This window comes from Scyliorhinus canicula, chromosome 14, assembly GCF_902713615.1.
Source record: "Scyliorhinus canicula chromosome 14, sScyCan1.1, whole genome shotgun sequence".
Classification (NCBI taxonomy): domain Eukaryota; kingdom Metazoa; phylum Chordata; class Chondrichthyes; order Carcharhiniformes; family Scyliorhinidae; genus Scyliorhinus; species Scyliorhinus canicula.
In genome coordinates, this window is record NC_052159.1 from 4,381,220 (window position 1) to 4,404,493 (window position 23,274).

At 49.1% G+C, this 23,274-nt stretch overlaps 1 protein-coding gene across 1 annotated transcript in view; it reads right to left on the bottom strand.

Annotated features, from left to right (window-relative positions):
- pgm2l1 (phosphoglucomutase 2-like 1) overlaps positions 1-16,656 on the bottom strand; it is a 174,181-nt gene extending 157,525 nt beyond the window's left edge. The window contains exon 1 of the mRNA XM_038818972.1: positions 16,356-16,656. Coding sequence (XP_038674900.1) covers positions 16,356-16,466 — 111 coding nt within the window. The 5' untranslated portion in view covers positions 16,467-16,656. The remainder of the gene's footprint in view (positions 1-16,355) is intronic.
- Positions 16,657-23,274: the final 6,618 nt, after the last annotated feature.

Genomic DNA, 23,274 nt, shown 5'->3' on the forward strand with positions numbered 1-23,274 from the left:
CCTGGGCTCGGAGTCACCCTCCCTTCCACGACCTCTAACATGACAGAGCAGCAGGGTAACACAAGTGGATAGCACTGTGGCTTCACAGCGCCAGGGTCCCAGGTTCGATTTCCCTGCTGGGTCACTGTGCGGAGTCTGCACGTTCTCCCCGTGTCTGCGTGGGTTTCCTCCGGGTACTCTGGTTTCCTCCCACAGTCCAAAGACTTGCAGGTTAGGTGGATTGGCCGTGCTAAATAGCCCTTAGTGACCAAAAAGGTTAGGAGGGGTTATTGGGTTATGGGGATAGGGTGGAAGTGAGGGCTTAAGTGGTTCGGTGCAGTCTCGATGGGCCCAATGCCCTCCTTCTGCACTGTATGTTCTATGTTATGTATCTGCGAATCCCTTGCAAAATCCCCTCAGCTTCGGACACGGCCAAAACATATGTACATGATACGCCAGACTTCCCCCGCACCTCCCACACCTGTCCTCCACCTCCTCAAAAAACCTACTCAGCCGGGCCAGTCATATGAGTCCTGTGGACCACCTTGAACTTGATCAAGCTAAACTTGGCACACACGAGGATGCATTGACTCTCCTCAGGACCTTCTCCAATAGCCCAACTTCAAATTCCCCCCCCCCCCCCGCAAACCCGCCCTCCCACTTCCTCTTCACCTTCCCGATTGTGACCCCGTCCACTCCATCAATTCCTTATATATTTCCGAAACCCTACCCTCTCCAACCCCTGTTTTTGAGATCACCATATACTGTAGTCCCCTTAGAGGGAGGTGAGGGAAGCTTGGAACCTGCCTCCAGACAAAGTCCCGTAACTGCAGGTACCGAAATCTGTTCCCACCCTACCCAAATTTAGTTTATGAAGCTGGCCCCAGTCCCTTGCCACCCGAATCCCCAGATACCTAAAACACCTTCCCACTACTTTGAACGCTATCTCCCTCAGGCTCGTCTCCTACCCCCTTGCCTTGATCACCTTGCTCTTGCTCATGTTTAGTTTGTAGCCTGAGAACAGGCCAAATTCCTCCAGTAGTTCCATAATTCCTGAAACCCCCCCCCCCCCAACGGGTCTATTATATACAGGAGCAAATCGTCCGCACAGAGCGAGACCCTGTGCTCCACCACCACCACCCCCCACCCATGGCCAAGACCTTTGCCAGCAATTTAGCATCTATATTCAACAGGGAGATCGGTCTATACGACCCACAACTCTCCAGATCCTTATCCCGCTTCAAAATAAGGGAGCTCGATGCCTGCGATATCGTTTGGGGGGGGGGGGGAGCGAGAGAGAGAGAGAGAGAGAGAGAGAGAGAGAGAGAGAGAGAGAGAGAGAGAGAGAGAGAGAGAGCGAGAGAGCGAGAGAGCGAGAGCGAGAGAGAGAGAGGCAGAGACAGAGAGGGAGAGGGGCAGAGAGAGAGAGAGGCAGAGAGAGAGCGAGAGCGAGAGAGAGAGAGCTCTCTCAGCTCCGTTGACTCATCAAAAGCCTTTACCAGGAGCAGCCCCAACAGCCCGGAAAACGTTTTATAAAACTCAACCGGGTATCCATCAGGTCCCGGGGCCTTACCCGATTGCATCGCCCCCAACCAGTCTATAACCTCCCCAGCCCAATTGGAGCTCCCAAACCCTCCGCCAACTCATCTATCCTTGGGAACTCCAGCCGCCCCCCCACCCACCCCCCCCCCCTAGGAATCGTTACATCTCCTTCTCACCGGCTGGGGGTTCCGACTTGTACAATCTTCTGTAAAACTCCCGAAACACATCATTCACCCCTGCCGGATCCAAAACCAACTTCCTCCCTGCATCCTTTACTTTCCCAATCTCTCTCGCAACCTCCTGTTTCCTCAGCTGATGCGCCAGCATCCTGCTGGCTTTTTCCCATATTCATACACCACCCCCTTCACCCTCCTCAGCTGTCCCTCCGCCTTACCTGTGGACAGGAGCCCAAATTCCAGCTGCAGTCCCTGACGCTCCTTCAGAAGCCAGTCATCCGGAGACTCCGCATACCTCCTGTCCACCTGTAAAATTTCACCGACCAGCCTGTCCAACTTCGCCCGCTCAGTCTTCACCTTATGTGCCCAAATTGAGAGGAGTTCCCCCTAATAACCGCTTTCAGTGCCTCCCATGCCACCCAAGCCGAAACCTCACTCGTGTCATTGATCTTTATATACCCCCGAATGGCCTCCCTCACCCGCTCGCACACGTCCTCCTCCGCTAACAGCTCCTCATTCAACCTCCATTGCGACCGCTGAGCCTTTCCTTTTATTGACTTGCAGGTCTACCCAGTGTGGGGCATGGTCTGACACCACAATTGCTGAATATTCAGCATCTACTTCCTCAGCCAGCAGCGGTTTGTCCAACACAAAGAAGTCTATCCGGGAATATACCTTGTGTACATGGGAGTAAAATGAAAACTCCTTACTGCTTGACCCAAATCTCCACGGATCCCCGTCCCCCCCATGCGCTTGTTGGAATCATTCTCTTATGGTGCGCTGCCCTGGAGGAGATTGGAAAGGTACAGGTTCGGTGGGCGTGCAGGTTTTTGGGTTGTGCAAGTGTATAGTTTCTTGTATATTGTTTGGTGCTGGCTGGGCCAGGCCCGGTGCTGTAGCTATTATGCTGCTACCCCCCCCATGGAGTTTGTGATGCCTCGGTTAAAGGGGATTGCAGGGGGTTCTTGGGAGGCTGGGTTTTCTTTGCCCCTCTGGTACATGGAAGTCAGGGAATGGGATGACCTCTGTATCTTGGTGGATATCCTGTTATTCCCCTGGGGAATAGGTCACCTTTTTGTTGATTGGCCTATTCTCCTCTTCACGGATGGGTGTTGTCATCTGGTGAAATCGTTCTGCGTTTTTTTTTTGCTCTGCCTTTCTTTCTTTTCAACTGTGGAAGGCCCTGAAGGCTTGGTCATAGTCTGTTCTTGGGGTTTCGTTACGTTGTGTGGTATGTATGTAATTCCCCTTAGAATTGGGGTTTTCATGTATTTTCTTTTATTTTTGTAATGATGGGTATGACGAATCCACTCTTCGTTCCTACATGGGTGCAGATGGATCTGATATGTGGAAAGAGGAGGTTGTGATGGGTTGTTGGTTCAGTTGGTGCTGCTAGAGTTAAGTGGGATGTACGTTGGTGCGCAGGAAATTTATCCTGATTTCTCACATTGGCTACGGGTTTGGTGGCCTGAGAGGATGTGCACCATTTTGTCAGGTTTTCATTATTCTATTTGGTTTCTCCCTCGGTCTCAGGAGGGGCAGCACGAGTATCTAGTTCTGTTTAATGACTGTATTAAGCTAGCTGTGATGTTGTTCGCCTGTTCCATTCTGTACTCATGTAAGTCACACCATTTTTGTTTTCTCTCTGCTGGTCTTTCTTCATGGGAGGCATTACCAAAGTGCAACAGTATCTGTGTTTAATATTTACAAACGTGGGACTATTGCAAAGATCAGAAAGTGCTTTTCTCTTTTATACTCCAAGTCATTATGGTGCGATGGTGGAAGTCAGTTAATAAACAGAAATATGGAAACAGGCTATTTGGCCCATCAGATCTCAATCCTACAAATGGAATGTTGGCATTTATAGCTAAAGGAATAGTTTAAAAGGTAAGGAAGTGTTGTTGCAACTATACAAGGCATTGGTGATACCACACCTAGAAAGTGTATTGCGCACAGTTTTGGTCCCCTTATTTGAGGAAAGATGTAGTGGCATCGGAGGCAGTTCAGGAAGTGGTTCACTAGGTTGATTCCAGAGATAAAGGCCGGGATTCTCCCCTACCCGGCGCACCTTTAGGCCTGCGCCGGAGTGGTTCCCGCTCCGCCGGCCGGCGCGAACGGCCTTTGGTGCCCCGCCAGCCGGGGCCGAAAGGCCTTCGCCGGCCGGCAGAAGTCCATGCATGCGCCGAAGCATCAGCGGCTGCTGACGTCATACCAGCGCATGCGCAGGGGAGGAGGTCTCTTCCCCCCCCGTCATAGCGAAGGCCATGGCGGGGGCGGAAGAAAAAGAGTGCCCCCACGGCACAGGCCACCGTGGGGGCACCCCACGGGGTCAGAGCGCCCCCATCCCCCACCCCGGAGCCCGACCGCGCCGCCAATCCCGCCGGTACCAGAGGTAGTTTAAACCACGCCGGCGGGAAAGGCCTGTCAGTGGCGGGACTTCGGCCCATCGCTGGCCGGAGAATCGCCGCGGGGGACCGCCGACCCGCGCGATTCCTGCCCCCTCGAATCTCGGGGGGGCGGAGAATTTGCGACACGGGGGGGGCGGGATTGACACCGGCCCCAGGCGATTCTCCGACTCTTCCGCCCAAGGGGCTTGTCTTATGAAGAGAGATTGAGCAGTTTAGGCCAATACTCTCTCGAGTTTAGAAGAATGAGGGGAGATCAAATTGAGGTGTACAAGATGTTAAAAGGTATGGATAATGTGACGTGGAGCGGATGCTTCCTCTGGTGGGGCATGCTAGAACGGAAGGTCATAATCTTAGGATGAGAGGTAGCAAATTTAAAACAGAGTTGAGGAAAAACTACTTTTCCCAAAGGGTTCTGAATCTGTGGAATTCTCTACCCCAGAGTCTAAATGCTTTTTGAAGGACAAAATTATACCTGCCTCTACTACTGCCTTTGGCTGCTCGTTCCCGGCACTCACCACCCTGGACCCTTTTGTATCTCCCCCTCTTATGCTCTCTAGTTTTAGACTCCCCTACTTTGGGAAAAGATATTGACTATCTACTTTATGTCCCTCATTATTTTACAGATCTCGATTTAGCAAGGAGACAGATTAAGGGCTCGCCCTGTCCACTCTGCATTGGCTTTGTAACTCTGAGAAAGGAACAACATTTCTTCTCAATAGAAAGGGTTAAGCAGTGGAGGAAGGCTAAACATTGCAACCCATTTTTGTTTATTAAAAAAAAAGGTTTAAAGTTGAAGAGAGTAAGTTAAGCGGAGTCCGAGCATTTACTCAAATTGTTTGGTGTGCGTGGTCTGTTCATAGTTCACGTAAATGGATTGCACCCGGCCCCCACGAGAGATTGGATATAATCTGTGTCTATCTAGTTCCTCCGATATCTTCAAAATTGTAAAATGTTCCATCAAATCACCACGCAATCTCCTCTGTTCTAATTAAATCAGCCTCAAATTTTGAAAGTCTTTCTTCATATTAGTATTTTCTCAAACCAGACACAAACCTGTCGACATGGTACCCTATTACTTTAACATCCTCCCTGTAGTCGAGTTCAAAATTGCAAACAACTTTTGAAGTCCTTCAGATCCCCAAATACTAAAAGTAGACGTTCACACTCCTCCCATTTGTCCCATCCGATCCAGACTACTTCTAGGAGCTCTCTCCCTTCACCCCACAAATTAAGCAACAACAAAACAAAACGATAGGTTGAAGGATAGCCTGCATTCTTGATAGAATCTTTTTTTATCCACTTAGCCCATTGAGCCTGCTCTGCCATTTGACACAATCGCGGCTGATCTAATTGTAACCTCTATTATAATCCCAGATCAGACCCTAACAGTAGCTAGGATATTGGATCAAAACCCTAATATTTTAGTTTAGTTTAAGACGCCACCCAAAAATGGCAGCTAGGGCTACCCCTGAGATGACCCTGAAAACCTCCCTCCAACCCCCACAATACACACACAATCTTCAACTCCCCCTATCCTCAGTCCAAGACCAATCCTGAGTCCCATTTATCACTTCTGCGCCAACATTCTGCCTTCACAAACACCACTGCCGCATCCACCGTCTCGAAATAAAAGTCTTTGGAGTTGTAGGTCACCCTCAACTTAGCTGGGTACAAAATGCCGAACCGCACCCTGCTGTTATACAGTGCCGCCTTCACTCGGCCGAAAGCCGCCCTCCTCCTTGCTGACTCCACGATCAAGTCCTGGTATATGCGTATACCAGCTCCAGCCCACTGCACCTCCATCTTCTGCTTTGCTAAACACAGGACTACTCCTTCAATAGGTACCTATGGAAACAAATACTCACCGCTCTTGGCGGCTCATTCGCCTTTGGTTTAGGCCTCAACGACATATGAGCCCAATCCAGTTTATACCGGGAGGGATCTTCCCCCTCCCCCAACAGCTCCGCCAACCACTTGGCAAAGTACTCCGTCGGCCTCGAGGCCTCCATCCCTTCGGGCAGGCCCATGATCCTCAGATTTTTCCGTCTGGATTTCCAAATCCTCCACCTTGCCTCGCAGACCTTCGTTGGCCTCCATCACCCTCTGCAGCTCCTCATCCATCGAAGTGAGCTGATTGCTGTGTTGTGACAAGGCCTCCTCCAATCCCTTCAGCTTCTCACCCTGCTCCCGCACCTCAACCGATGTCTTCAACACTGCCGCCTTCACTGGGGCAATCGCCTCCTCCACTAGCCCATTTAATGCCACCATTATCTACTTCCTCATCGCCTCCATGCCCTTTGCGAACTGTTTCTCAAATTGCAAAACTATCATCTCAGTCATCTTTTCTGCCGTGAACATGCGACCCCACCCAGCGACCCAGCCATCGCCATCTTTCCAGTTGCCGAGCCGACCTTTCCACCCAACGGCGAACCTTCACTCGCCCCCTTCTTTACGGCGGCTTTCCTTTGGTTCTTGGACATCCTCCTTCTTCCTCATGTCTTCCTGCACTTATTTAATGAAAATTTGCCCTGGAACCGGGCATTAAATTTTTTTTTAAAATCAAGCCTTGTGCAGGAGCTACCCAACGTGCGACTGCCTCCTACATGCTGCCATTGGAAGTCCTTTATTATGAATCTAATATTAAACTTTTAACTTCAAACCTGAAAAGAACAGCTTCCAATTACCCTTTCACACAACTATACAATTTCCTATTAAACAACAAAAGAAACATACAGATATTAATCCAGTTTAAAATTAGCTGGGAATAGAATAATACTTGATTTATGAAACAGTCTCGAAAGACGTGCTTGTTAGGTGAATTGGACATTCTGAGTTCTCCCTGTGTACCTGAACAGGCGCCGGAATGTGGCGACTAGGGGCTTTTCACAGTAACTTCATTGCAGTGTTAATGTAAGCCTACTTGTGACAATAATAAAGGTTTGGCTCCGGTTGGAACCCCTTAAGATTCTGACTGAATATCTTCAAATAGCTGCTTCAACTAAGGTGTTTCAGCCTCTTCCTCGTCTTCAGACAAGACTGCTCTGCTTTAAAATATTATTCCCCTCGGAGCTGCACCCTGCAATAACCTCATCTCCCCAAGCTGACAAAAATACTTGTCGGGATTCTCCGTTTCGGAGACAAAGTGTTGACGCCAATGCAGAATTTGTGGACTTTCACGACAGCAAAACTGCCGCCACACCTGGACCGATTCCGCTACTGTTAATGGGCTAGCACCGGCGCCACGTGGAACACAATCGATTCCAATGAAAAAAGGTGCGGGATTCACCGGGTCCATGACTGACACTCAGGAGGCTAAGACGCCGCAGCCGGGCATACACATTACACTCCCCATACACACTCATCCCAGCCAACAAGATGGCACTGATTGTGCTGGTGCGCACCCATACAGCTGATGGGTCAGCTGGGGCCAGAGGGCACCCAGGGGGGGGACCCATACGACCCATGGCCCTAAGTTCAGAGTGGGCTGTCAGCAGCAGGCACCTTGCCGGCTGCGACAATGGTGTTCCGTGCCTCCCTCCCCTGCCTCCTGCCACCGCTCGCTACTCCCCCCCCCCCCCCCCCCCCCCCCCCCTCCATCCCCCGGCAGAAGCAGTTTTCCAGCGGCACAACTGTCAGAAAACTATGGCGATGTTGGACACATTCCATACCTCCGCCCCCTTCCTCAGAAGCCACCACGCCGGTTTCATGATTTTTAAAAGCACAAGTGAACCAAGCCGTCGGCCCATGGGAAGCGGAGCATTGCAGAGGCCATGCTCGCTAATGATATGAAAACGGTGTCCACTGTACTTGCATTATGATACGCATTGACGCTGCTGTCGAGATGATAGAGAATCGCAATTTGGCATCAAATCGGCATCCACTGCAATTTTGGAGTCAGAACCTATTCTCTGACCAATTGCCTTTCATGATTCTGGCGTCGGCAAACGGAGAATCCCGCCCACTATCTCTGCAGGCTGCAAAAGCACATTAACTCCCCAGGGATCTCTCCAGTTAATCCACTGAGCATTAGCCCAGACTAATAAACACATTAATTTTCTGCCTGCTAAAAAAACCCAGGCTCTGCAAATAGAATTATTTTCTTAAAAAACATGACATCTGCAGTCAAACACACACTAACCAAGGCTTTTAACTTTTAAATTGTCTACTACATTTACAATACAATTTTCCTAAAATCTTCCAATCGTCACAGCTCCCAACTTAAAGAAAATGATCCAATGTAAAAATGGCTTATTTTTCCAAAACTCTTTTAATGTTAAACGTTTAAGATTACATACAACTTCCATTTTATACAATATATCATTCTACATTTTGTAACAGGCAAACATCACCTAAATATAGTCAATTTTAGTCTTCTCACACATTATAGTCGTGATAAAACAACAGCAACCATATTTTCTCTTCCTATCACATGGAAAATCTGTAAATTAAACGGTTGTAATAATAAACTCCATCTGAATGGAGTCTTGCGCTTTGTGTTTCAAATCTGTCCAAGAATTTCAATGGATTAGAATTCATGTATACAATTGTGTCAGATAAATTGTTTCTAACATAGATGTTAAAATACTGTAGCGCCAATACCAAACTCAATGGTCGAATATTTTTGTTGGTGAATGTTGAGTTTTCTAGAAAAATACCCAATTGGTCTTTCAATTCCTTCTTCACCTTCCTGCAACTGTACAACACCCACACCCACATCACTTGTTTCAATTGCCACCTTAAATGGCTTGGCATAATTATCAACACTGGTGCAATGGTTAACACGGTTTTCATGTTATCAAATGCCGCCTGACATTCTGCTGTCCATTGAAGCTTTTTTTTTTAAATAAAGAAGTCGTCAGTAGAGCAACCACGCTGCTGAAATTTGGCATGAATTTATGGTAGAAACCAGTCATGCCCAGAAACTTCAGAACGTCTCTCCTAGTCAATGATATTGGGAATTCTCCAATAGCTTTCGTCATCACATTGCATGATGCCATCTGACCACGTCCAATGGTATGGCCCTAGAAGGTGACTTGAGCTTTTGCAAATTCACTCCTGGCCAAATTTACCAATACAGCTTCCTATCATTGTTTTAAATGTTCCAAACGCTCCTTCCATGTTTCACTGAACACCACAAAATAATCACTATATACTGCACAATTGTTTAGTCTAGAAATGACCTGGCTGGTTAATCTTTGGAATATTGCTGCCACCTTATTCATTCCGAATAGCATGACCTGAAATTGATACAGACCATTTGGCATCATAAAAGCCGAAACCTCCTTTACCCTGTCTGATAAAGGTACTCGCCAATATCCTTTAAGTCAAACTTGTTAATAAAATGTGCTTGTCGAACCTTTTGAACAGTCTTCCAAACAAGGAATAGTGCACAAATCTGACTTTGTAACTGCATGACCTTACGATAGTCCACACACAATCGTTGTGTTCCATCTGGTTTTGGTACCATAATAATTGGTGAGCTCTAATTGCAGCAACTCACTTTGATGATTTTCCGTCTTAAGCATGCTTTCAATCTCCTTTTGTACCTGCGCTAACCTTAGAACAGGTCGCCGCCTTATAACAGGTGGTTATTACGAGGGAAGAAGTGTTAGGTGTGTTAAAAAGCATTACGGTAGACAGATCCCCAGGACTAGATGGCATCTATCCCAGATTACTGAGGGAGACAAGAGATTAAATCGCTGGGCCTCTGACAGAAATCTTTGTGTCCTCATAGGCCCAGGTGTGATCCCAGAGGATTGGAGGATAGCCAATGTTGTACCGTTATTTAAGAAGGGGTGCAAGGATAATACGGGTAACCAGGGGCTGGTTTAGCACACTGGGCTAAATCGCTGGCTTTTAAAGCAGACCAAGGCAGGCCAGCAGCACGGTTCAATTCCCGTACCAGCCTTCCCGAACAGGCGCCGGAATGTGGCGACTAAGGGCTTTTCACGGTAAACTTCATTGAAGCCTACTCGTGACAATAAGCGATTTTCATTTCATTATAGGCCAGTGAGCTTGAGGTCAGTGATAGTGAAATTGTTGGGAAAGATCAGTACTCCTCCATGTTGAACACCACTTGGAGGAAGCACGGAGGGTGGTAAGAGCACAGAATATGCTCTGGATGGGAGGCTTCAATGTCCATCACCAAGAGTGATGAGTGGAAGGAGTCATCAGCAGAGGTATCAAGCGGCACTTACTCGGCAAGAACCTGCTCATGGATGCTCAGTTTGGGTTCCGTCAGGGTCACTCAGCTCCTGACCTCATTACAGTCTTGGTTCAGACATGGTCAAAAGAGCTGAATGCCAGAGGTGAGATGAAAGTGACTGCCCTTGACATTAAGGCAGCATTTGACCGAGTATGGCATCATACCGCACTGTAAATTCTATGAAAATATCGATCAAGGATCCCTAGCTAAACTGGAGTCAATGGAAATCAGGGGAAAACTCTCTGCTAGTTTGAGTCATACCTGGCACAAAGGAAGATGATTGTGGTGGTTGGTGGTCAATCCTATCAATTCAGAACATCACTGCAGGAGTCCCTCAGGGTACTGTCCTAGGCCCAATCATCTTCAGCTGCTTCATCAATGACCTGCCTTCCATCATAAGGTCAGAAGTGGGGATGTTTGTGGATAACTGCACAATGCTCAGCACCATTCACGACTCCTCAGATAATGGAGCAGTCCATGTCCAAATGCAGCAAGACCTGGACAATATCCAGGCTTAGACTGACAAGTGGCAAATTACATTTGTGCCACACAAGTGCCAGGCAATGACCATCGCCTACAAGAGAGAATCTAACCATCGCCCCTTGACATTCAATGGCATTGCCATCGCTGAATCCCCCAATGGCATTGCCAACGCTGAATCCCCCACAATCAACATCCTGGGGGTTATCATTGATCACAAAGTGAACTGGACCAGCCATATTAATACTGTGGCTACCAGGGCAGGTCAAAGGCTAGGAACCCTATGGCACGTAACACACCATCTGACCCCCAAAGCCTGTCCACCATCTGCAAGGCACAAGTCAGGTGCGTAATGGAATACTCTCCACTTGCCTGGATGAGTGCAGCTCCAACAAGAAGCTCGACACCACCCACGACAAAGCAGCCCGCTTGATTGTTCGTCCTTCCACAAACATTCAAAACCTCCACCACCAACGAACAGTGGCAGCCGTGTGTACCATCTGCAAGATGCACTGCAGTAACTCACCAAGGTTCCTTAGACAGCATCTTCCAAACCCACGGCCACTACTATCTAGAAGGACAAGAACAGCAGATACCTGGGAACCCTACCACCTGGAGGTTCCCCTCCAAGTCACCACCCTGACTTGGAAATATATCGCCGTTCCTTTGCTGTCGCTGGGACAAAATCCTGGAACTCCGTCTCTAACAGCACAGTGGGTGTACCTACACCAGAAGGGCTGCAGCGGTTCAAGGTGGCAACTCACCACCACCTTCTGAAGAGCAATTAGGGATGGGCAATAGCCAGCGATGTCGGTCCCGTAAATTAATTTTTTTTAAAAACAATTTTATTGAGGTATTTTTCAGCATTGTAAAGTTACAGATAACAAAAAAAAAAGCAAAAATGTGCAAACATCAACGTAAAATCAATACTTCAATCAAACCATACTGCATAAGCCCGCTCCTCTCCCATAGACACTACCCGCCTATTTATCCCTCCTACTCTACTCTAATCTCCCCCCCTCCCGACGTTCACTCTCCCGCGAAGAAGTCGATGAATGGTTGCCACCTTCGGACGAACCCCAGTACAGATCCCCTCAAGGCGAACTTAATTTTTTCCATACCCAGAAAACTTGACATGTCCGAAAGCCATAATTCGGTCTTCGGGGGTTTTGAGTCCCTCCATGCCAGCAGTATTCGCCACCGGGCTATTAGGGAAGCAAAGGCCAAAACATCGGCCTCTTTCTCCCCCTGGACTCCCGGGTCCTCCGAAACCGCGAAAATTGCCACCCCTGGACTCACCACCACCCTTGTTTTTAGCACCCGGGACATGATCCCCGCAAATCCCTCCCAGTACCCCCTAAGCTTAGGACATGCCCAAAACATGTGAACGTGGTTCGCTGGTCCTCCCGCGCATCTAGCGCACTTATCCTCTACCCCCAAAGAATTTGCTCATCCGAGCTACTGTCATGTGGGCCCGGTGAACGACCTTAAATTGAATCAGGCCGAGCCTGGCACATGTTGCGGTTGAGTTTACCCTACTCACCCGTAAATGAATTTTGAAAAAAATATCCTCTCCAATAATTTCCCGACCACTAACTGCAATTTTGTGGATTATCCTTGCTACCCTTCTTAAACGAAGGAACAACATTAGCTGTTCTCCAGTCCTCTGGGATCTCACCTGTAGCCAGTTAGGATACAAAGATTTCCGTCAAGGCCCCAGCAATTTCCTCCCTTGCCTCCCTCAGTATTATGGGATGGATCCCATCAGTCCCTGGGACTTATCTACCTTAATGTTTTTCAAGACGTCCAACACCTCCTTTTTGATTTCAATGTGACCCAGTCTATCCACACACCCTTCCCCAGACTTACCATCCACCAAGTCCTTCTTTTTGGTGAATACAGATGCAAAGTACTCATTTAGTACCTCCACTGGCTGCACACATAAATGTCCTCCCCTGTGCTCGAGTGGGTCAATCCTTTTCCTGACTAACCTGTTGCTCTTTATAAAAATGTATAAAAAGGCCTGGGATTCTCCTTAATCCTGTTTGCCAATGACTTTTCGTGACCCCTTTTAGCCATCCTGACTCCTTGCTCAAGTTCCTTCCTACTTTCCTTATAGTCCTCACGGGCTTTGTCTGTTCCAGCCTTCTAGCCCTTACAAATGCTTCTGTTTTCTTAACAAGATAAATAAAATGATCACGGTGTTTGTGTGGTGGTGGGGGCACGGACAGGAGGCCTGGCCCTCCCAAACCTGCAATACTATCACTGGGATAGGGACATCCCTCCAGGCTCTTGCCACAGCCACACCCCCATCGCTGCCATCCAAGCACTCAACAAGTCCTTTGGTAATAGCCAAGCTCTGAGCATGTAATCAGCTAAGGTAACACTTTGGCCTGACCAAAATATCCATCATGGTGGGGGAGGGGCTCCAAATGCACAAGGCTAAGCCTAATGCAGCTGAAAGTGCCAGAACCCGAATGAGCACTTTCCTCTCGGAAGTGGAGGACAAATGTGAACAGTGCCTGGGAGGCCCGGCCACATGTTCTGGATAGCCTTCTGAGGCAATGTCCAAGATTGTGGGGATGGGGGTGGAGCCAAGCCCCAAAGTGGCAGTCTTCAGGGTATCAGACCAGCTCGAACTTTTATGGGGCAGAGGGCAGACGCCCTTGCCTCCCTAATTGCCCAGCGAAGAATCCTGCTTAGCTGGCAATCAGAAGCACAGCCCAAAACTGCAGACTGGCTGGCTAACCTGTCTGAATTTCTCCAACTGAAGTAAAACGTGGAAGCCATTCAGCAACTTGTTCCAGGACTTGTTTGCAGCCAACAGCCAATAATAGAGTAGGACAGACTCGAGGGCAAAAGGAGAGTCAGAGGGAGTTGCAACAATTGGAGATGCACAAGCCATGGCCGACAGCAGGCAGGGCAGCAGAGGCAGACCAACCAAATAAGGGTAGCATAGTGGTTAGCACTATTGCTTCACAGCGCCAGGGTCTCAGGTTCAATTCCCATCTTGGGTCACTGTCTGTGCGGAGTCTGCACGTTCTCCCTGTGTCTGCGTAGATTTCCTCCGGGTGCTCCGGTTTCCTCCCACAATCCAAACATGTGCAGGTGGATTGGACATTCTAAATTGCCCTTAGTGTCCAAAGTTTAGACGGAATTACTGGATAGATTGGAAGTGAAAAATGAAAATCGCTTATTGTCACAAGTTGGCTTCAAAAGAGGTTACTGCGAAAAGCCCCTAGTCACCACATTCCGGTCCTGTTTGGGGAGGCTGGTACGGGAATTGAACACGTGCTGCTGGCCTGCCTTGGTCTGCCTTAAAAGTCAGCGATTTAGCCCTGTGCTAAACCAGCCCCTGTAGTGGGGTTTAAATGGGATGCTCTTTCGAAGGGCCAGTGCAGACTCGATGGGCCGAATGGCCTCCGTCTGCACTGTAAATTCTATGATCTCTATGATGAGGCCCACAGTCACCAAAGAAAGAGGAAGCAGCCAATTGTAAAAACGTATAGTGAGCCTCGCCTGTTGGCACTTCGGTTGACTTTTTAATTTTCTCTCTTATATAAGTAAACCAGATCCGCACCCCGATTACCTGTGTAAAATAATAGGGGTGAGACAGAGTGGAGGGGTAGTTTATGTTATTGTGGGGGTAGGGGGAATGGAGGGGGTTACTACTTTTATTATGGGTTCTTGTTTGGTCTTTTGTAAACTTCATGTAAAAATCGTTAAAATTTCAATTAAAATATATATTTTTTAAATAGTCAAAGCATACATTATGACAGAAATCCCAGGTTTCCACTGGCTCATATAAAAGTATCTCCTCATTTTGCTTTAAATGGCCTTGCTCTAATTTTAAACTTTGTACATCCAATTGCCCATTACATCAACTCCACTCTACCCCTCCACAGTTGGGGTACCTCCAATTGCCCATTACATAAACCCCTCTACCCCTCCACAGTTGGGGTACCTCCAATTGCCCATTACATCAGCCCCACTCTACCCCCCCCCACAGTTGGAGTACCTCCAATTGCCCATTACATAAACCCCCTCTACCTCTCCACAGTTGGGGTACCTCCAATTGCCTATTACATCAGCCCCACTCTACCCCTCCACAGTTGGGGTACCTCCAATTGCCCATTACATCAGCTCCACTCTACCCCCCCCCCCCCCCCAAACAGTTGGAGTACCTCCAATTGCCCATTACATAAACCCTCTCTACCTCTCCACAGTTGGGGTACCTCCAATTGCCCATTAAATCAGCCCCACTCTACCCCTCCACAGTTGGGTACCTCCAATTGCCCATTACATCAACCACACTCTACCCCCCCCCCCCCCCCAACAGTTGGAGTACCTCCAATTGCCCATTACATCAACCTCACTCTACCGCACCACAGTTGGGGTGTGTCCAATTGCCCATTACATAAACCCCATCCCTCCCCAGTAGGGGTGCCTCCAATTGCCCATCAACCCCCCCCCCCAACTCATTATATATCAACCCCCTCTACCCCTCCCCAGTAGGGGTGCCTCCAATTGCCCATTATATCAATCCCCCCACTCCTTCCCAGTAGGGGTGCCTCCAATTGCCCATTCCATTAACCCCCCTTCTACCCCTCCCCAGTAGGGGTGCCTCCAACTGCCCATTATATATCAACCCCCCCCCCCACCCCTCCCGTAGGGGTGCCTCCAATTGCCCATTCCATTAAACCCCCCCTCTACCCCTCCCCAGTAGGGGTGCCTCCAACTGCCCATTATATATCAACCCCCCCACCCCTCCCCAGTAGGGGTGCCTCCAATTGCCCATTCCATTAAACCCCCCCTCTACCCCTCCCCAGTAGGGATGTCTCCAATTGCCCATTACATCAACCCCCCCTCTACCCCTCCCCAGTAGGGGTGCCTCCAATTGCCCATTCCATTAAACCCCCCCCCTCTACCCCTCCCCAGTAGGGATGTCTCCAATTGCCCATTACATCAACCCCCTCTACCCCTCCCCAGTAGGGATGTCTCCAATTGCCCATTCCATTAAACCCCCCTCCCCAGTAGGGATGTCTCCAATTGCCCATTACATTACCCCCCCCCCCTCCATTTGCCCATTACATCAACCCCCTCTACCCCTCCCCAGTAGGGATGTCTCCAATTGCCCATTCCATTAACCCCCCCCCCCCCTCTACCCCTCCCCAGTAGGGATGCCTCCAATTGCCAATTACATCAACCCCCTCCATCCCTGCCCAGAAGGGGTGTCTCCAATTGCCCATTCCATTACCCCTTCCCCCCCCCCCCCTCCATTTGCCCATTACATCAACCCCCTCCATCCCTGCCCAGTAGGGGTGTCTCCAATTGCCCCCTCCCTTCAATGAGTCGGTACCCACTCGCCGCGTGTGTTGCCAATGGCAACGCGTTCAAATACCAACCGTCTGACGGCGTGCAGCAGCCAAACGGGCGGCGCGATGACTAAATGTAAACAGTGGCAGCTCAAGTAGCTTGCAGGACGCATTTTGGGTGGGAAAGGAGAGTAGATAGACAGTGTGCGCGGCTGTGTACTGAGGGGGACAGAGGAAGGTGAAGCCTGACCTGGTCCCACAGCAGCCACTGGTACAGAGCCCGCTCCAGGTCCTGGTCTCCATCGGGATGGCTATCACCTTTCAGCGGGTTTGCGTTCACATCCTGCGCGCCGTCCCCCATCTCCACTCAACATAAAGATACCGCCACCACAATCTTATCTTCTCTTTAAAAAGCGCACGATATTTAAAAAAATAAATAAAAGATGCCCGCGCCTCCTGCCGTGTCACACGGTCCTTCAAAGACAACAACGCCGCCGCCTCTTCATCGCGCTGTGGCTGTGGGCGTTGAGCTTTGTTACCCCCTCTTAATATTTCACTCTGCGCATGCGCGGCTGCCACCGCGTTTGTAGTTTTTCCGCCTGGGACGCGATGCGGCCTACAATTACCGGCAGGCGCCGCGCGGTTACCTGGGGAACCACGTGAGGCGGCCGGAAAAGGATGGAGTCAGGATTCGCCGGAGCGCCTTTCGGGAATTGTAGTTTAGCATCAGGCATGCAAGCTGGAGGTAACAGGCATGTGGAGATGTCGGCGTTGGACTGGGGTGGGCACAACACCAGGTTAAAGTCCAGCAGGTTAATTAAGGGCGGCACAGTAATATAGTGGTTAGCACTGCGGCTTCATGAGAAAGAAAAGAGAAAACACACGGAATAGACGGAGATAAAACAAAAATACTATCGCAAAAACAGGTGGTCTATTTACATTGCATTGACTGTGTTAGCGCTAATGTACATGGATGGCTTCATTTTCTGATAACTGGACTCCTCAGGGAGTTCGGTGCCTTCTCAGATTACAAACCTGGGAAAGAGTGAAATCTTCCCAGCAAACCCTTGAGAAACAAGGGAAAACGCAGCTGGAGGAACTACCATTTAAAGTAACCCAAACCAAGTTCAGGTACTTCGGGACCCAAGAATCCCACACCTAGAGGAGGTTCCACAAATGGAACCACTCCAGCCTGATAGAGGAGGTGAAAAGGGTCCTGCAAAGATGGGATAGATGATCAAAATGAACACACTACCAAGGTTCCTCTCTGTATTAGATCACTCTTGATCTTCATTCCCAAATCCTTCTTCACCAAGATTGACCACCTTCTGCACTGTAAGTTCTGCACTGTCTGTGACAAACTAATCATGGCCTTTATCTGGGAGGAAGAGTGCCTGGAGTACGGAAGTCCATTTTACAACAAGGGCGGCATGTGGGAGGCCTGACCCTACCAAATCTTCTGTTCTACCACTGGGCAGCCAACACAGAGGGGGGTGGCTACTACACAGAGTCAACTCCAGCTCCTCCTGTGCCGGGCTCGGCCTGATGCAGCTTAAGGTAGTGCATAGAACATACCTTACCAAGACACGTATGAGCGGGTTCTGCCCGGAAGTGGAGGACAAGTGTGAGAGATGCCGGGAGGGTCTGGCCACCCACATGTTCTGGTCCTGCCCCAGACCTGGGGAATTCTGGATGGCCTTCTTCGAGGCTATGTCCAAGGTGGTTGGTGGGGGCAACAGAAAAAAAAGGGGGATAAGGATAGCCATCCAGAGAGAGGAGAGCTCATGAGGAACAGGGAAGGAATGGGGAGGAGGCCATCCACTGGAGGGAGCATAGGGCTCCCCACTACGGGGAGAAACTGGGGTATCAAATAGACCCAATCCTCCACTGAAGGCCTAAAGCCCAATGGGGTGAGGGGGTCTCCCCTCCCTCCGCAATCAGCGGAATGAAGGCGGCAGACGAGCAAGGGGAGGAACCCCAACCACACCAGGACAGAGAAGAGGGAAACTCGAGACAACCCTTATCTTGAGTGACAGCCCCCACCGGAACCTGACACACCATTCTGAAAATTAAACATTGTTGTAAAAATGTAATTATTACCCAGCATTAGAGCCCCAGTCATGGCCACGGTACAGTTTTCTTCTTTGTTGTTGTACGACACTCTACATATGAAACCCAGCTCTTTTTCTTTTTTTCATTCTGTAACTGTTACTTGAAATACCAACAAAAATATTTTCAACAGAAAAGAAACTTCATACAATCTACATTTAATTCGGGACTTCCATGTGTGGGTACTTGCACCCCTTGGTGCTTATTTCCCTTTCCCTTTCTGTGCTGTGGGTATTCCACCACCACCCCCCACTTCACTTTCTCTGGTTGTTCTTCGCACCTCCTCCCCCTGCTCCCTCCTTCCTCTCTTGTTCCCCTCGAGTTGCTGGTCATGAGCAGGTCTTCAAAGAGGCTGGTGAATTGTGTCCATGTATAGTGGAATCCTTTGCCTGATCCCAATTGCAAATGTTACTTTTTCTAACTTTAGGAAAAACTACAAATGCGGTGGCTGGGCAGCACGGTAGCACAAATGGATAGCACTGTGGCTTCACAGCACCAGGGTCCCAGGTTTGATTCCCCACTGGGTCACTGTCTGTGCGGAGTCTGCACATTCTCCCCGTGTCTGCGTGGGTTTCCTCCGGGTGCTCCGGTTTCCTCCCACAGTCCAAGGACGTGCAGGTTACGTGGACTGGCCGTGCTAAATTGCCCTTAGTGTCCAAAAGGGTTAGGAGGCTTATTGGGTTGTGGGAATAGGGTGGAAGTGAGGGCTTGGGTGGGTCGGTGCAGACTTGATGGGCCAAATAGCCTCCTTCTGCACTTTATGTTCTATGTTCTGCTAGGTCTGAGAACTTGTCTGAGGCTCTGGGAGGTGCTGCTGACCTCCATACAATTAAATAAAGGTAACACGAGGGAGGAGCTGGCCAGAGTTGATGGGAAGGGGTGCCTAACAGTAGAACAGCAATGGCAGGATTTTTTGGGGTTATTCGGGAGGCACAACAGAAATTCACCCCAAGGAGGAGGAACCATGCTGAGGGAAGGACGAGGCATCCATGGCTGATGAGGGAAGTCAAGGACAGCATAAAACCAAAAGAAAAAGCAGACAAAGTGGCAATTAGGGGGAAGCTTTTAAAAGCGAGCAGAGGACAACTAAAAAAGCAATAAGGGGGAGAAGATGAAATATGAGTGCAAGCTAGCTAGTAATATAAAAGAAGATAGGAAGAGATTTTTCAATATATAAGGTTAGAGAGAGGCAAGAATAGACATTGGACCACTGGATAATGAGGCTGGAGAAATAGTAATGGGCAACTAAGAAATGGCAGGTGAACTGATTAGTTACTTAGTTGATCAGTCTTCACAGTGGAAGACACCAGTGGGATCTAGAACTCCAGGAGAATTGGAGTGTAGTGGCCATCACTAAGGAGAAGGTTCTGGTGAAAGTGAAAGGTCTGAAGGCGGATAATTCACCTGGACCGGATGGAATATAGCCCAAGGTTCGAAAGGAGATAGCTGAGGAGATTGCGGAGGCAATGGTGGTGATCTTTCAGGAATCACTGGAGGCAGGAAGCGTCCCAGAGGACTGGAAAGTGGCTAATGTAACACCCCTGTTTAAGAAGGGAGGGAGGCAGAAGATTGGAAATTATAGGCCTGACTTTGGTCATTGGTAAGATTTTAGAGTCTGTTATAATAATAATAATTTTTTTTTATTGTGGTTTCTATTTCTGGATTGTATAAATCAAAAAAGGTTAATAGAAATATATATTTTTAAAATCACCTCTTAGTCATCTAAATTCCAGAGAGTACAATCGTAACCTGTGTGATCCATCTATAACCCTTGCGATTCAGATATCATTCTGCTAAATCTACACTGCAATCTCTCCAAAGCCAATATATCTTTTGAAGGTGTGGTGTGCCCAGAACCACCCTCAGTCCTCCAGGGATTAGTAGAGTTAATATAGTAAGGAGCAAAGTACAGGAAGGCAAAATATTCACCAAATATTCACCACCACAAACAGCCTTGAAACAAAACATCCCGAAGCCTTGTTCATTGTAGCTGGGGACTTCAATCAGGCCAAGCTCAAGAGTGTACTACCAAGTTACCACCAACACGGCATCTGTTGCACCAGAGGCCCAAACAGCCTCGACCACTGCTACACAAATATCAAACATGCGTACCGCTCTATCGTCCGCCCTATCTGACCACAAGGCTGTGCTCCTGCTCCCGGCCTATAAGCAAAAACTGAAGTGGGAGAATCCGTCAAAGAAAGTCGTGCATTGTTGGTCTGAGGAATCGGATGATCTCCTACGGGACTGGTCAGTATTTCAAAACACTGCGACCAGCCTAAACAAGTACGCCACTACAGTAACTGACTTCATTAGTAAGTGTGTAGAAGACTGTGTGCGCCAAAGAAGCAAATCCACGTGTTTCTCAACCGGAAACCCTGGACGAACAGGGATATCCACTGCTTGCTGAAGTCTAGGTCTGAGGCGTTCAAGTCAGGCGACCCTGACCTCTACAAGAAAGCCAGATATGATCGAAAGAAATCCATCAAAGATGCCAAAAGACAGTACCGGACCAAGCTCGAGTTCCAGGCTAGCCACACGAATCCCCGCCGTCTATGGCAAGGTCTGCAAGACGTAACAGGCCACAAGATGAAGGCATGTAAAATCGTCGGCTCCAACGCACCCCACCCTGATGAGCTCAATGCATTCTATGCACGCTTTGAGCAAGAGGTCAGCGAGAGCGAGCCCTCCACCCCACAAGCTGTGGATGAACTTGTATCTGAGATCACCACTGCAGACGTCAGAGCAGCCTTCTCGAAGTTCAATCCACGGAAAGCCACTGGCCCGGATGGGGTACCCGGACGAGCACTCAGGTCTTGCGCGGATCAGCTGGCAGGGGTATTCGCAGACATCTTTAACCTCTCTTTACAACAATCTGAGGTCCCTATCTGCTTCAAGAAAACGACCATCATCCCTGTACCAAAAAAAAGTCAAGCAGCGTGCCTTAATGACTATCGTCCAGTGGCTCTGACATCCATCATCATGAAGTGCTTCGAAAGGTTAGTCATGGCACGAATCAACTCCAGCCCCCCGGATTGCCTTGATCCACTACAGTTCGCCTACCACTGCAACAGGTCCACAGCAGACGCCATCTCCATGGCCCTGCACTCTACCCTGGAACACCTAGATAACAAAGACACCTATGTCAGACTCCTATTTATCGACTACAACTCAGCCTTCAACACCATCATTCCTACGAAACTCATCTCCAAACTCCTCGGCCCCTCCCGCTGCAACTGGATCCTGAACTTTCTAACCCACAGGCCACAATCAGTAAGGATAGGCAACAGCACCTCCTCCACGATCATCCTCAACACCGGTGCCCCACAAGGCTGTGTCCTCAGCCCCCTATTATACTCCTTATACACCTATGACTGTGTGGCCAAATTCCCCTCCAACGCAATTTTCAAATTTGCTGATGACACCACCATAGTGGGTCGGATTTCAAACAATGATGAGAAAGAGGACAGGAATGAGATAGAGAATCTGGTGAACTGGTGCGACGACAATAATCTCTCAATATCAACAAAATGAAGGAGATTGTTATCGACTTCAGGAAGCGTAGTGGAGAACATGCCCCTGTCTACATCAATGGGAACGAAGTAGAAAGGGTCGAAAGCTTCAAGTTTTTAGGTGTCCAGATCACCAACAGCCTGTCCTGGTCCCCCCATGCCGACACTATAGTTAAGAAAGCCCACCAACGACTCTACTTTCTCAGAAGACAAAAGGAAATTTGGAATGTCAGCTACGATCCTCACCAACTTCTACAGATGCACCATAGAAAGCATTCTTTCTGGTTGTATCACAGCTTGGTATGGAACCTGCTCTGCCCAAGACCGCAGGAAACTACAAAAGGTCGTGAATGTAGCCCAGTCCATCACGCATACCAGCCTCCCATCCATTGACTCTATCTATAATTCCCGCTGCCTCAGAAAGGCAGCCAGCATAATTAAGGACCCCACGCACCCCGGACATACTCTCTTCCACCTTCTTCCGTCACGAAAAAGATACCAAAGTTTGAGGTCACGTACCAACCGACTCAAGAACAGCTTCTTCCCTACTGCCATCAGACTTTTGAATGGACCTACCTCGTATTAAGTTGATCTTTTCTCCACACCTTGCTATAACTGTAACATTATATTCTGCAGTCTCTCCTTCCTTCCCTATGTACTGTATGCATTGTTTGTACAGCATGTAAGAAACAATACTTTTCACTGTATACTAATACATGTGACAATAATAAATTCAATCAAATCAAAGACAATAAGAGAGGACTTCAATCATCCACATATATACAGGGATATGCAAGATAAAGCTTGGGACGTATATTTTTGGCTACGTATCACAGCACGTTTTCCAGAAGTTTGAGAAATCCTTGTCTAGAAAAGCAAAACATGAGGATATTGGAATTCTGAAAACAAAATATTCTGGAAAAGTGTAGGCCCCCTTCTGGTCTATATACACACACATGCACATACCTGCCCCAGCCCCCTCCCAACCTCACCTTTGTTTTTATTTATTTTAGTGATCTCATAACCATCGCCTTTTTCCTACCTACACCATCATCTCTTTTGTTAACTGCCTATCACCTCATCAAACCTTTTATACCCCCCCCCCCCCCCGAACTCCCTCATCTTGGGGGCGATTCTCCGATATTGAGGCCAAGTGTTCGTGCCATCGTGAACACCGCCGTAAACAGGGCCCGGACAGGACCTATTGTGGCCCCCACAGGGGGTCAGCACCGCGCTGCAGTGGTTCATGCCGCTCCAGCCTCCTGCATGCGCAGTTGGGCCGCGCCATCCTGCGCATGCGCAGGGCACTTCATACGCGCGCCGGCCCCAACCCAACATGGAGTCGGTGTTCAGGGGCCGGCCGCGCTGGAAAGTTGGCCCGGGGGAGGGAGAGGCCGGTCCGCCGATCGGTGGGCCCCGATCACGGGCCAGACCCCATCGGAGCCCCCCTCCCCACCCCCACAGGCCACCCCCAAGCGTTCCCGCAGAGTTCCCGCCTGCAGCGACCAGGGGTGAACGGTGCCGTCGGGGTTCTGTCGTATCGGGGCG